At 38.7% G+C, this 12,775-nt stretch overlaps 1 protein-coding gene across 1 annotated transcript; it reads right to left on the reverse strand.

Moving 5' to 3' along the window:
* Nucleotides 1–2,058: 2,058 nt before the first annotated feature.
* On the reverse strand, nucleotides 2,059–5,024 carry LOC114536584 (putative ankyrin repeat protein RF_0580). Its single transcript, XM_028557932.1, has one exon. The coding sequence runs from the start codon at nucleotides 4,835–4,837 to the stop codon at nucleotides 4,193–4,195; it is 645 nt and encodes a 214-aa protein (XP_028413733.1). The 5' UTR covers nucleotides 4,838–5,024; the 3' UTR covers nucleotides 2,059–4,192.
* Between the last annotated feature and the right edge of the window lie 7,751 nt (nucleotides 5,025–12,775).

A 12,775-nucleotide genomic window follows, 5' to 3' on the forward strand; every position in this document is an offset into this window, starting at 1 on the left:
AAACGATAAAAGCTATTGAGTTGAAATAAACTCCACTGTATACAAGCAGGGCTAACTTAGATTTTGATATATAACATTAAATTATTGATGTGATATTTACGGAGATACAAGCATTTGATGTCGCAAGGTACTTTCAAAATCCGTGAAAAATTGACAAAAATCGGCTATTAAATTAATTCGAAAATACTTGCATGCCACTTCCCGTGGTAAGTTTTTAACTTCAGCGATTTTAACTTTAATTGTTCGCTCTTATATAAGAGTAAGTTTGCAATGGAAAAGCGTACATTTAAAGTTAAAATCACTAAAGTTAAAAACGTAAAAGTTAAAGTATTAGTTTCGAATTAATTTAATAGCCGATTTTTGTCAATTTTGCACAGATTTTGAAAGTACCTTGCGACATCAAATGCTTGTATCTCCGTAAATATCGCATCAACAATTTAGTGTTATATATCAAAATCTAAGTTAGCCCTGCTTGCATGCAGTGGAGTTTATTTCAATTTAATGACTTTTATTCGTTTTTGAGTTATATTAAGACAAAGAGGTAAAGTTTTTTTTGGGACACCCGGTATTTTACTGTCATGCGATCTTCGTTTGGAAATACAGAGAGAGACGATTACGACACCGCTAAAAATATGATTTTACATACAACCACGAATGTATGCAATGAAAAATCAATGGTAAATCAAGGCAGTAGGTCTGTTTTAGAATCAAAATGTCGACCAAGCTCGATCCATTGAGACATTGACTCGTTGAGGTTAGTTGGTGCCCCTAAATTTTAGAAGTAAACGCTTGAATCATGAGCGAACCAAACCCTGGCTCTCCCGGCATTATTTAATTAGCTACCACCGACCAAAAGCGGGCTCCTAGAAACTCTAATATTTTTGTTATGTAAAAAAATGTCTAAAAAACTGTTAATGAGATAAGGAAAGGGTTTTACATACACACAATCACGGAAATCATGCGAGGTAAGAGTCGCTCCAGTTTGGCAGAACTGATTACTGCGTATATAACCTTTTCATTTAGGTCAAGATTAGCAACGTTGAGCGTTGAGAGATAGCTAATTTGCCCTTATCTTTCGAAAATTACTTGCCAGAGATTGCCACGACGATAAAGCATTCGTGAAATTCTACTGAGCAGGTATTTTCGGCGCAGAGCAGTCATGTGCCCCGGTGTAGGCGGTGAGTCAATGCCCTGAGTGAGATCGAATGAAATAAACTACGTTTGACTGATTCTATGACAATGAACCTCTTTAGTGAATAAAACTGAGGAAGAATACTGGGAAAAAGTCATTGGAGCTGTCGAGTGTCGATATATCTTTCCCCTCTATTTTGTCTACATGCCGGTGTTTACAGCTAACGTATAGTTCGACCTCAGATTGCACAAGCTTTCGTGTGGCATGAATTAAACAAATCATCTTATATTTTCACAAATCTTATTATGCTTCCAGAGCATGCCATTAACTGAATGACCATCAGATCGTGTTACTAATCTCTATGGATTGTGAATGCATGCATGGGTTCAATTGATGTACGAAAGCGTCTTAAAAAGGTGCCACAGGAGTTCATTCCAAACCGCATACGACGAATGGTACAGATGGTGTACTTTTGTCCTCGCTTTTGAGCTGGGGTTTAAACCCTGCATAGAAAACTGACTATAGTCTATAGTATAGGTTTCAGTCCACACAGAATGAGGACCGTTTAGTCAGAGTTTTCAACCCAATGGCAATAAGGAATACGAAAATTGATATTTTGAAAAAAAAACATTTGACTAAATACTATATGCGGCTAATGAATTGACAAATTTGGGCAAGATAAAATTTGAACATGTATCAATATATATATGCCCAGAATTCAAAAAAGATATACTCTAGAACTTTCCAAGCGCGGCATTCACTCTTGAGAAGCAAATTGAGAAGCTACTTCGCTACTTAAAAAGCTCGTGACCCATAAGCATTTCTAAATCTTTAGTTTGATCTTATAATCCTCGTTTAAAAAGTTTAATGGTTTAATCCTGAACAAGAAATGGGAATTAAAAACGGCAAATTAAGACACACTTTGATACAATAACAAGCTTTAATAATTATAAATAACATCTTTTACCACTATGTACAAATCTTTCCAACAGTTCTATCGTTTAAATAAATCTCAGTTTGCAGTCGTCGAACTGAGTGTATACATGTGTTTTCACCGTCGGCTAGACAGACAAGCAAAAGAATGCTTACAAATCGGCAATAACAGAGTCTGACGTTCGTATACTGTTCTAGATTATTCTAATATCCCAAATACAAATGTAAATTCGCGGGAATAAGGTTTAGTGTCTATACGTATAAAACAGTCTTATCGTTCTCCAACAAGTTCGTCATCAATCAACTCTGCAATTACGGACCCCCACTTGCGATGCACAGTTGTGAACGCGTTAAAAACAACTTTCTAACAGGTCCAATGCTAATCGCATGCCGTCTAGCAAGGCTGTGTGCGAAAGGACAGTTTTGCCAAAACATGGAATGCGCGTGAAAAGCGATTGGTGGTGCATAATTCAATTCGTCAGACACCGTGAAAATCCGCAAATCTTTGCGTGCTATACTATCGTTTTAATCGCAATGAAATCAAGAGTAGATCTCAGCGAAAGATCACAACTTGATTAAAAAGCATAAAACCACGAAGCTTTTAATGGATGAAACGAAATATGGTTCGTTCATGCGCTTAGAAATAGGCCTATTGCACAAAGCTTTTCACAAAGACAAAGCCATGCTATAGACAAGCAGTCTACGATCACAAAATGGTTTATTGTTCAGCTAATTCAGACGCGTATGCGTCTTTTTGTGTCGGTGCAGATAACGCTTTTAAAGAAAAAAAAAGCCATAAAGTGTAGCCAGTTGGCTTGAAAATTGTCTGTTGTAAATACCACCCGAAATCGCAGGAACCACGCAAACGATTTTGGGATTTAAAAAACAAACAAAATTCAGTTAATACAACGCACTGTCCTCGCTTATCAGCCCTGCCAACGTCATGATATAAGTGGTGTTTAAATTAATCTAAATGATTGGTATGTGCGATAACAATTCATACAATTTTCACCTCAATTGCCGAAGACAGAAACAATTTCACCTAAATACGCGTATGGTATCATATGACACAGATGTTGAAAGTGTTGTCTGTCTGCGTTTACGTTAAGTGGGCGAACAAGAAGAATCAAATTTTGCGCAATGGACTAATGACTTCATATCAAGTTAATCCTGTTTCAGAAATCAGCAATGCTGCACACTTTAAAACATTACAAAGACCGAAGCAGTTTTAAAGTGAACCCGAAAGTTTTTCTTCAGATCGAGAGTCAGTCCGGATTTAAGATTTTCCGATAGCGGACTCACCCTCTTTGACCTCATTTTTGGGTTACGTAATGCTGCATCCCGAAAGAGATTGAAAACAATCTTTATATGGTTATTAGTGCAAGATTAATCCTTTAATTCTTCAAGTAAGGCCGGATCATTGCACGATAAATGCATCGAGGATTATATAATCACCTGAACATGAAAAAACAAATAAACAGCTAATAATAAACTCATGCAAATAGGCACGTTGGGTTGAAAAAAATAACAAGACGATAAATAAAATGTTGGTCGAAAAATTAAGATAATTTCACGAATAATTCAAACAATAATTTTAAATAATTCGACGAATCACCCCAAACAGCCAGAACTACTTAATTAAACCGAGTTCATTTTGTTTATGAGAAAAATCGCTACAGAAGGGCCATGAGTGTAGGCCAGCTACTTGAGATGTTTTTGCGTGAAAACAATTTCAAGTTAAAAAAAAGGCCTAAATATAAATGCTAATCCTTCCTTTTTTAAGTGATTATATAATCCAAGATGATTATATAATCCAAGATGATCTAACTAAACAAGATGCCATCTCCATATATACTGGTGGCGCAAATTTAACAGTAATCGCCTCGCTTCGAAACGTAAACAAGCAGATATGGAATTGTATTCATTTTAAAGTTCTAGCGGTAATTATGACGCAATTATCGCATTAGGACTTGTCGGTGGTGAACCGGAGAATTTAGCGCGTGTGACTATGCTGGAGAATTTAGCGCGTATGACTATGCTACCTCTGAGGGTTCGGCCGAAACTCTTCCCAAAGCTTCGACATGCTTGCTCTGACCACCGTGAGCGAAGGACCTCCGTGTATCCTGTTTACGCTGACACCGAATTACCGCCGACGAAATTGCAAAAACTTCGGTCAACAAATCCATCTTTGATGCTGTCAACGGGCGCACCGTTTTTTATCAGGATTTCTGCGCATTCGAAGTTGCCTGCGCAAACGGCTGCCTCGAGTGCGGTGAATCCCTCGGGAGTTGTAATGTTCAAATCCGCACCGTTTTCGACCAAAATCTCTGTGACTTCTTCCATTCCCGAGAACGCAGCGTGATGCAGCGAAAATAGTCCCAGCTGAGCGCCTCGGTTCACGTCAACACCTTCAACCTTGACAAGTTTTAAAATGTCCTCAACGTTGTTATCCAGAACGGCAGAGTGTAGTAAAATCTCGGGCATAAGCGAGACGGCTCGTTTTTCCTGCCTCTGTAAGTTGATGCTCTCGTTCAGAGCGTCTGAAAAGGTCCTGCTCGGCTTTCCACTTGGTGAGCAAGCCGACAATGGAAACGAATAGCGGTTGAAGTCAGAAAGGGTCGGATTAAGCGGCGTCGTATTCTCTTTAAACACCAACGGACGCTTCTTTGTGTTCTTGCTTTGCTCTGACGACACGCCATCAGGAAAATGCCTTGCATGTCTTTTCGAGTTCAAATTTTCTCCTCTCGCGTTGCGACTGACCGGGTCGTGCATGATGTGGTCTATATTCTGTACAATGCTACGACTTCTTCAAAATATTGCTGGAATAAAGGTCGCTTTACTTGTGGTTGAACGTGTTATTCCAACAGATTTAAATTTCGCGTGTCGTCGTTCGCTGTAGGTCTTAAAAGGTTTGCAGTGCCCTTTACGGTTTTTGAACCTGCTGCGTTCGAATTCTGAGCAAATTTAACTCCCAATGAGCGTACACAAAAGCTTTTTTCTTTTTATACAATGCGACGCAATTTGATAGGTCGAATGCTGCATCAGCTGGTGTATGATTGGTTGGGCGTTCGACAAAAACGTTTCTGATTGGGCACGCGTAAACAGCGATGACAGGCAATTGGTCATAACCAAAGACAGGGGGCGGAAGGATCGATCTGGCGAACAAACAATGTCGGAAAACAGTTCAAAGTTGCTTATCAATTTGACAACAACCAAGTCCGGTTTCCGACAGTGTTATACAGCCCTAATTCAATGGGTGGTATTGAAAAGGCCTTCTGCTTAAATCGAATGACTATAAAGGCCAACTCACACAGTTACATTTGCAGTTGTAGAGTCGATAGTGTCGATTTTCCTCTTTTCAGATCATTGATGAAAACTAGCGAGTAGTTATGAAGGCACTGATATATAAATGGTCTTATGTAAGCATCCGTAACTTATCCACCCGTTCACATCTATCAAAAGAAGTGTGTTAAATGTACAATTCAACAAGAATTCACTTTGGACAATCAGTACAAAAAATACAATTGGTCAACTTCATGCATTACAAGTAACATTTTCCGCAAACTACTTTTGTTTGTGTATCAAAATCGTATATTCATGAATTAGGTGCTCGAAATACTTTCCCCTGTAGAGTTGTTAAAGTTGTTTTTGAGTTCGTTCAATCACAGACCTTAAAAGTTACATTTATTTAACTCGTTTAACAATGGCGGCAAGTCTTTGAAGAGGACGTGTTTGTAGACACACTCGGGGGCCTTGATAGTAGGGTGTATCAGGCAGTGCACTGGTGGCGCAGGTTATAGCTTATGCTTATTCGTGGCTTGAGAAAAAGATACCACGCTGTCTGCCCGACGTTGTTTTAGTATGAGCTGTTAGGCATGAACAGTTGCAGACGGGACATTTCATATGGATGAGTGGGCAAAATATCTGATGAATACTACAGATAGGATGAATAAACAAATTTGGACAGTTCAGTCAGTCAGTCATTCAACTAAACAGTCGAAGTGGAGTGTGCATATGTTTCCCCCCCTAACATTGCTGTGTGATTACTCACGTCCATTTCAACATTTGAACATGTGCAGTTCAGTTTGTCGTTTGGCAATGATTCAAAATCGCACGGCTACAAATTTTTATTAAAACCACGACTCGTAATAAACCATGCATATACAATTATTAATTTATCCACATTATCAGGACACTTCAACTTAAACAAACACTGCTGAGTCCTGACATCGTGATAACAGGATGAAATGTGTGTATAATGTATATCACATCAATCTAATGGCATCGGTTCGTATCAAAATGAATAGAAAAACACAAGAATGCAGAAACGACACATTTTATTCATATCTACGGAATTCAAGCGATGCTGGACTTGTGAAGAAGTGCACGAAAGTCATGAACAGGTATGCACGCATTGAGACCATCCTTCGGACTCTTATTATTATTGAAAGTTATTGAAAGTGAAATTAGCATCAGGAAAGCGGTTGTACAAAAATTCGTTCAAGAAAGGTCAATACTTGTAATGTTTAAGTTGGAAAGAGTCTTTTGATTGTCTATTGATAGAGTTTAAAGCGCGCGCAGTATATGCTAAAATCTGCGTGTCCATTCGAGGTGACCTTGCGCTGACGCAGGAACTCACGCCATCGGCAGCGTACAAAAGGGAGCGTCGGCGTCTAGTTCTGGGTGCAGGTGTGAAACAAAGAAACACCGTTTGTCGACGCGAACGATTTGAAAAATCCCATGACTAGGGCGAGGCAACTGTACCACAAACTATCCAGAACATTTTAGAAGGTGTTGCATTCAAATATTCTTGGCAAAAGTTTGCTAAACATTGTTTTTCGCGATAGGATACGATTTTTGCTTATTAAAGCCCGCCGCACACGAGAGCTAACAGCTGAGCTAATGACCTTGCAAGGCAGTTGCCTCTCAAGGCGAATTGCTCACGAAAACTATCCGCACACGAGAGTAACTTGCTGAGCTAACAGCCACGCGTGGTCTTTAGCTCAGTTTGGCTCACGTGTGCGGCGGGCTTAATGCTTGGTTTCCATGCAGTCAAAATTGTCGTGAACACGTCAAGGTGACTGATGTAAAAGAATTCATCTACGTGTGCGTCACTGCATGGTGTGTGCAAGCCAACAATAACCGATTTGAATACAGAAAATAAAGACAAATGTATATCAGGACTATTTCTCATCGGTAAAATGGCTGTTTCACGACAATATGGAAACCAGGTTTAACGCGTTACTGAATGAAAGGTTGGATTTCCTAGATGCATATATGCTATATCATTACGTGTCTCTTATCGTCTTCAGATCAGATTATTGCCGGGTGAATGGGGAGAAAAAACTGATGCCTATATTCATGTGAAAATTTGCCGCTGAAATCTGATAGAAGCTACCTAAAGTGAATCATCAATTAATCTATATCATATATATTGCTAGACATATCGTATATTTTATTCTATTCAAGAATAACATGTATTTCTATATTCTTACTATAAAAAACATTCAAACTGGGGCATTAATTGCATACAAATCCAATAGTTATCATAGTTTTAATCAGTATCTAAGGATTTTAAAAAAGCCTTGTGTTGTGGTTTCCAGTGGCTTCCAAGCATTCATTTTTTATACAGAAAGCATTTTTTATATAGAAAGCATATCGTTTTCAAATGTTATCATATTTAGAAGACAGTTAAAAAAAATCAGTACATATCAACACCGAACTTCTGGTTAATTCCAATTATGATTAAATTTCACCTCAAGGAGCACTGACTATATTGCTCTATTTAGATAAAATTTACGAGTTAATTCCGCATATTGCCAATCTGTAATAGTGTTGCGCACGAATTTGCCAGAATGCATGCATTGAACTATAGGAAGGCTGAAGATGAAACAAAAACATTGCAAATTAGCAATGAGACTAGCGTAACAATGCTATTATTCTTATCTTTATTAGTCGTTTAAACATTATATCAAATAATCACAGAATAGTTTATTGTTAATGTCTACTCACAATAGATTAGAAATATCTCATTCTAAATGTGAATGTCTATATTTAAAGTACATGTAAAACAACTGAAGTTATCAATTAGGAATAGAAATATAAACTTAAATTAGGTTTTGCTGCATGGCTATACAGTGAGCAGCGAAATACATCAATATTTTCCATGTTAAAACATAGTGTAGTCTAAAAAATCGTTTCGTCTCTAAATTAGACCTGCTGGATCAATATACTACAGATTCATGTCAAGTTACAATTTAAGAATACGTGATGTGAAATATGATGATTGATAGTTTGCTACGAGAACTATATTAAGCTGATACAAACAAAGCAAACTTTAGTTGTACCCCATCTGTTCGATACATGCATATCCCTTGATGTCATCCCCGTCACAAATACTGGCAGCTGCCTCAAAGAAATAGCTTACTTTTGCACACACTTCTGCTTGTTGATTCAAAGCTTTCATTGTGTACGTTTTATCTCTGATCTTGAGACGCCAAGCGGTGCAGTAGGTTTGCTGTGATTTGGGATTACTGGATTGCCAATGGGGGGAACTTGAAGGATCGTTCGGTTTCAATATGTTTAAATCGAAGTCGTCCTGTCCTAACACGTTCACGCCAACCACCGCGGAAGTCTTGTCCCAACTTTGCAACGAGGGGTACTCAACCCCCATCTTAGCCCCGGGGTCGACAGGGGGCTTAAGCTCACTCCCTACAATCCACTGTGGGTTTCTTTTAGGCCAAAAGAATGCAAATGAGTAGCATGTATGATCATTCATGACCACTCCCAACCAGTTTCCAACATAGAGTGGCTTGGATGGGGTAAGTGCATCGTTTATGGCCTGTCGGTCGAGCCAGATGTTTCCCTCAGCAAGCTCTGTTTTTACGTTTGCCAATGTAACAGTGCTCCCTTTCTGAATGGCTAAGGATGGCATAGCATACTCATATGAAGATTCATCTTTGCCGTGGAAGGCCCCAGAAGCCATTTCAAACACCAGACCAACATTATCGCAAAGTTTCAGCGACAATTCGACACCTTTGGTTAGGTCAGCCATATCAAGCTGATACGTGGCACCTCGCAAACCCAGCACCCCAGATGTCAGCTTGCAGCTCATCCATTGCCTTCTTCCATAGCCCTTAGTTTTTGGCACAGTCGTTGACCAACTGTTGTCTGTAGGAGACGGGAAATGGCCAGACAATGGATATATCATACTTGTGTGGAATGTACCATCATCACTGCCGATACCATAAAGGATTGAACAAGTGTTTTCCAGACGTACTGTTTGTGCGAAGATTGTAAATTTCTTCGAATCATTCTCGGCTACAGCCCAGCCAGCGTAATACCACCATTCTAACTTAAAATCCCACAGGGCTCCCATTGCACCAGGCAATGAAGGAGTGTATGGTACATAGCCAAAAGGTACTGGGTAGGCTGTTTTACTAGGAGAACTTTGAGTGCACCCCATATTACCTCGCTTGACATATATCTGTTTGTCGTTTGATCTGTGTAAATTGTTTTGTATGATTATAAAAATTCCTTAGAATAAGGCTATGTGGAAGACCAGGACGCAGGGTCGTGAATGCGAGTGCCAATGTAAAACCAAGACCGGAATCAAATTTTATATGCAGGGAAAAGATTGGAAATAGAAGACGATTACATGAAGATATTTCTCTGAAGGTACGATCTGCGCCCTCAACGGGACATTAGATCAGGAAAAATCAGAGAGAATATCAAAGTTGCATGAAGGCCGAGGAAAAACGTTGGGATGTCCGTGAAGGCCATGTTACACGGTGCAATTTTTCTTGCAACTTGCAATGCAATTCTACTTTTTGGACATGTAAATTAGTGAAGAGGCTTCAAAATGTAAGTGTAAGAAACGCCATGGAGTGTAATAAACATAAAGGTTTCGTAGTTGCCAAATTTACATCTCTTAGAAAAGGAATTGCATTGCAAGTTGCAAGTAAAATTGCACTGTGAACAGGGCCTCACTTCCGCGAAACCATACCGAATTATATTCAAAAGGCAAAAAACTACTTCTAATTATATTCTTTGTACGAGCACAGAGCGTATTTCAAATATGTTAGATTTCTTTTGGATTTTGAAACGAAATGAAGTTGTTTCCCACTGATTTAAGAACTTCCGCTTCAACCATTTCATATTATGACCAATTTTTCAATAACCAATTTTTGAGAGATCGTATTTCATCACATTCCACAAATAACCAAATCTTTATGCTTCAAATGACTCTCCCTTTCGCTGCCATCTATAGGTGACTTTAGTCGAGCTAACTTATTCAAACTATTTCAAGTATTTGCTTGGTTGGCTAAAATAATGACATCCCTCAGACCCAGACTTTCATTGTGTACGTTTTGTCTCTGATCTTGAGACGCCAAGCCGAACAATAGGTGTGTTTTGGCCAGTCATTAGTGGATTTCCAATGGGGGGAACTTGGAGGATCGTTTGGTTCCAATATGAGACGGGGGCTATATACGTTTATATGATATTGTGATGTTCGATCATTAAAAAGCAAAGTATGACGAACTTGCATGCATGACTGATGAAAGACGTTTAGATTTCCAGGATGATTTAGCATTAATTTTCGGTTCCTGGTTCCAGGTTCCGGTTTTTCAATATGCTGGAATCATGAATGTAGTCTTTAATCTCTATGAAGTGAGATATCGACTCGTTTTACTTCCGCGAGACCACTCAAAACGCAGGAAGTTACATCGAATTATATTCTTTGTCCGGGCACGTTCAGCGTATTTCAAATATGTTAGATTTCTTTTGGCTCTTGAAACAAGATGAAGATGTTTCACTAATTTAACATCCGCTTCATCCATTTCGTATTATTAATTTCCCATAACCAATTTTTGAGATTACGTTTTATCACATATCCACAAAGAACCAAATCTTTACGCCTTCAAATGATGCATGCTTTACATTCTATAACCCTTTCGCAGACAATGGCTTCTACGTATATATAGTAGAGCTATAACTTATTCAAAACTATTTCAAATATTTGTTTTGTATTGACTAGAATAGTGACATTCCTCACACCCGGATAAAAAAGTCACTGCTAGATTTAAGCACGCTGCAGGTGTGAAATATTCATATGGAAAGGACTGTGAAAAAATTTATCACAAATTAACCGTTCCAGCCATTAAAAGCGTCTGTTGTTTCATAACAAATAAACAATCTCAGACATTTTGTAAGGTATTTTTAAACTTGAGATTGACTCCGATTGTTATTCGATAAGAATTAGGAAGCACTGACACCGAGCTGGTAGCAAATCGCAAAAAAGCCGTCAAAATTATGCTATACCTGTATTAGCATGTGCACAGACCTATAGGTATAGCCTTTATATATAAAGCATATGGTTTTCAAATCTTATCATATTTAGAAGATGTTAAAAAAAATTATATCAGCACAGAACTTCTGTATAATGCTAATCGGATATTCTGATTAAAATTTCACCTCAAAGAGCACTAACTATAGTACTCTATTTAGATCAAATTTACTAGCATGCATTGAGCTATAGGAAGGCTGAAGATGATGCACTGAACAAAATATTGGGAATTAGCAATGAGACTAGATTATCTTTATTAGTCGTTTAAACATTATATCAAACAATAACAGAAATAACAGAATAGTTTATTATTAATGTCTATTCACCATAGTTTAGAATGTTTCTTTCTAAATGTGAGTGTCTATATTTAAAGTACATGTAAAACAAGTTATCAATTAGGAATAGAAATTTAAATTTAAATTAGGTTTTGCTGCATGGCTATACAGTGAGCAGCGAAATACATCAATAGTTTCCATGTTAAAACACAGTGTAGTCTAAAAAATCATTTTGTCTCTAAATTAGACCTGCTCACGGCTGGATTAATATACTACAGATTCGTGTCAAGCTACAATTTAAGAATACGTGATGCGAAATGTGATGACTGATAGTTTGCTACGAGAACTATATTAAGCTGATACAAACAAAGCAAACCTTAGTTGTACCCCATCTGTTCGATAAATGCATATCCCTTGACGTCATCCCCGTCACAAATACTGGCAGCTCCCTCAAAGAAATAGCTTATTTTTGCACACACTTCTGCTTGTTCATTCAAAGCTTTCACTGTGTACGTTTTATCTTTGATCCTGAGACGCCAAGCGGTGCAGTAGGTTTGCTGTGATTCACTGGATTTCCAGTGGGGGGAACTTGAAGGATCGTTCGGTTTCAATATGTTTAAATCGAAGTCGTCCTGCCCTAACACGTTCACGCCAACCACCGGGGAAATCTTGTCCCAACTTTGCAACGAGGGGTACTCAAGCCCCATCTTACCCTGGGGGTCGACAGGGGGCTTAAGTTCACTCCCTACAATCCACTGTGGGGTTTTTTTAGGCCAAAAGAATGAAAATGAGTAGCATGTATGATCATTCATCACCACTGCCAACCAGTTTCCAGTATAGAGTGGCTTCGATGGGGCAGGTGCACTGCTTACGGCCTGTCGGTCGAGCCAGATGCTTCCCTCAGCAAGCTCTGTTTTTACGTCTCCGAATGTAACAGTGCTCCCTTTCTGAATGGCTAAGGATGGCATAGCATACTCATATGAAGAGCTATCTTTGACTTTGTCGTCGAAGAAGGCCCCAGAAGCCATTTCAAACACCAGGCCAACATTATCGCACAGCTTTAGCGACAGTTTGACACCTTTGGTTGGG

This window comes from Dendronephthya gigantea, unplaced genomic scaffold (genome assembly GCF_004324835.1).
Source record: "Dendronephthya gigantea isolate DGI-Jeju-01 unplaced genomic scaffold, DenGig_1.0 000140F, whole genome shotgun sequence".
Taxonomy (NCBI): domain Eukaryota; kingdom Metazoa; phylum Cnidaria; class Anthozoa; order Malacalcyonacea; family Nephtheidae; genus Dendronephthya; species Dendronephthya gigantea.

Coding starts and splice junctions, on each gene's coding strand:
- LOC114536584 (XM_028557932.1), bottom strand. CDS start 4,837: ATGCACGACCCGGTCAGTCGCAACGCGAGAGGAGAAAATTTGAACTCG.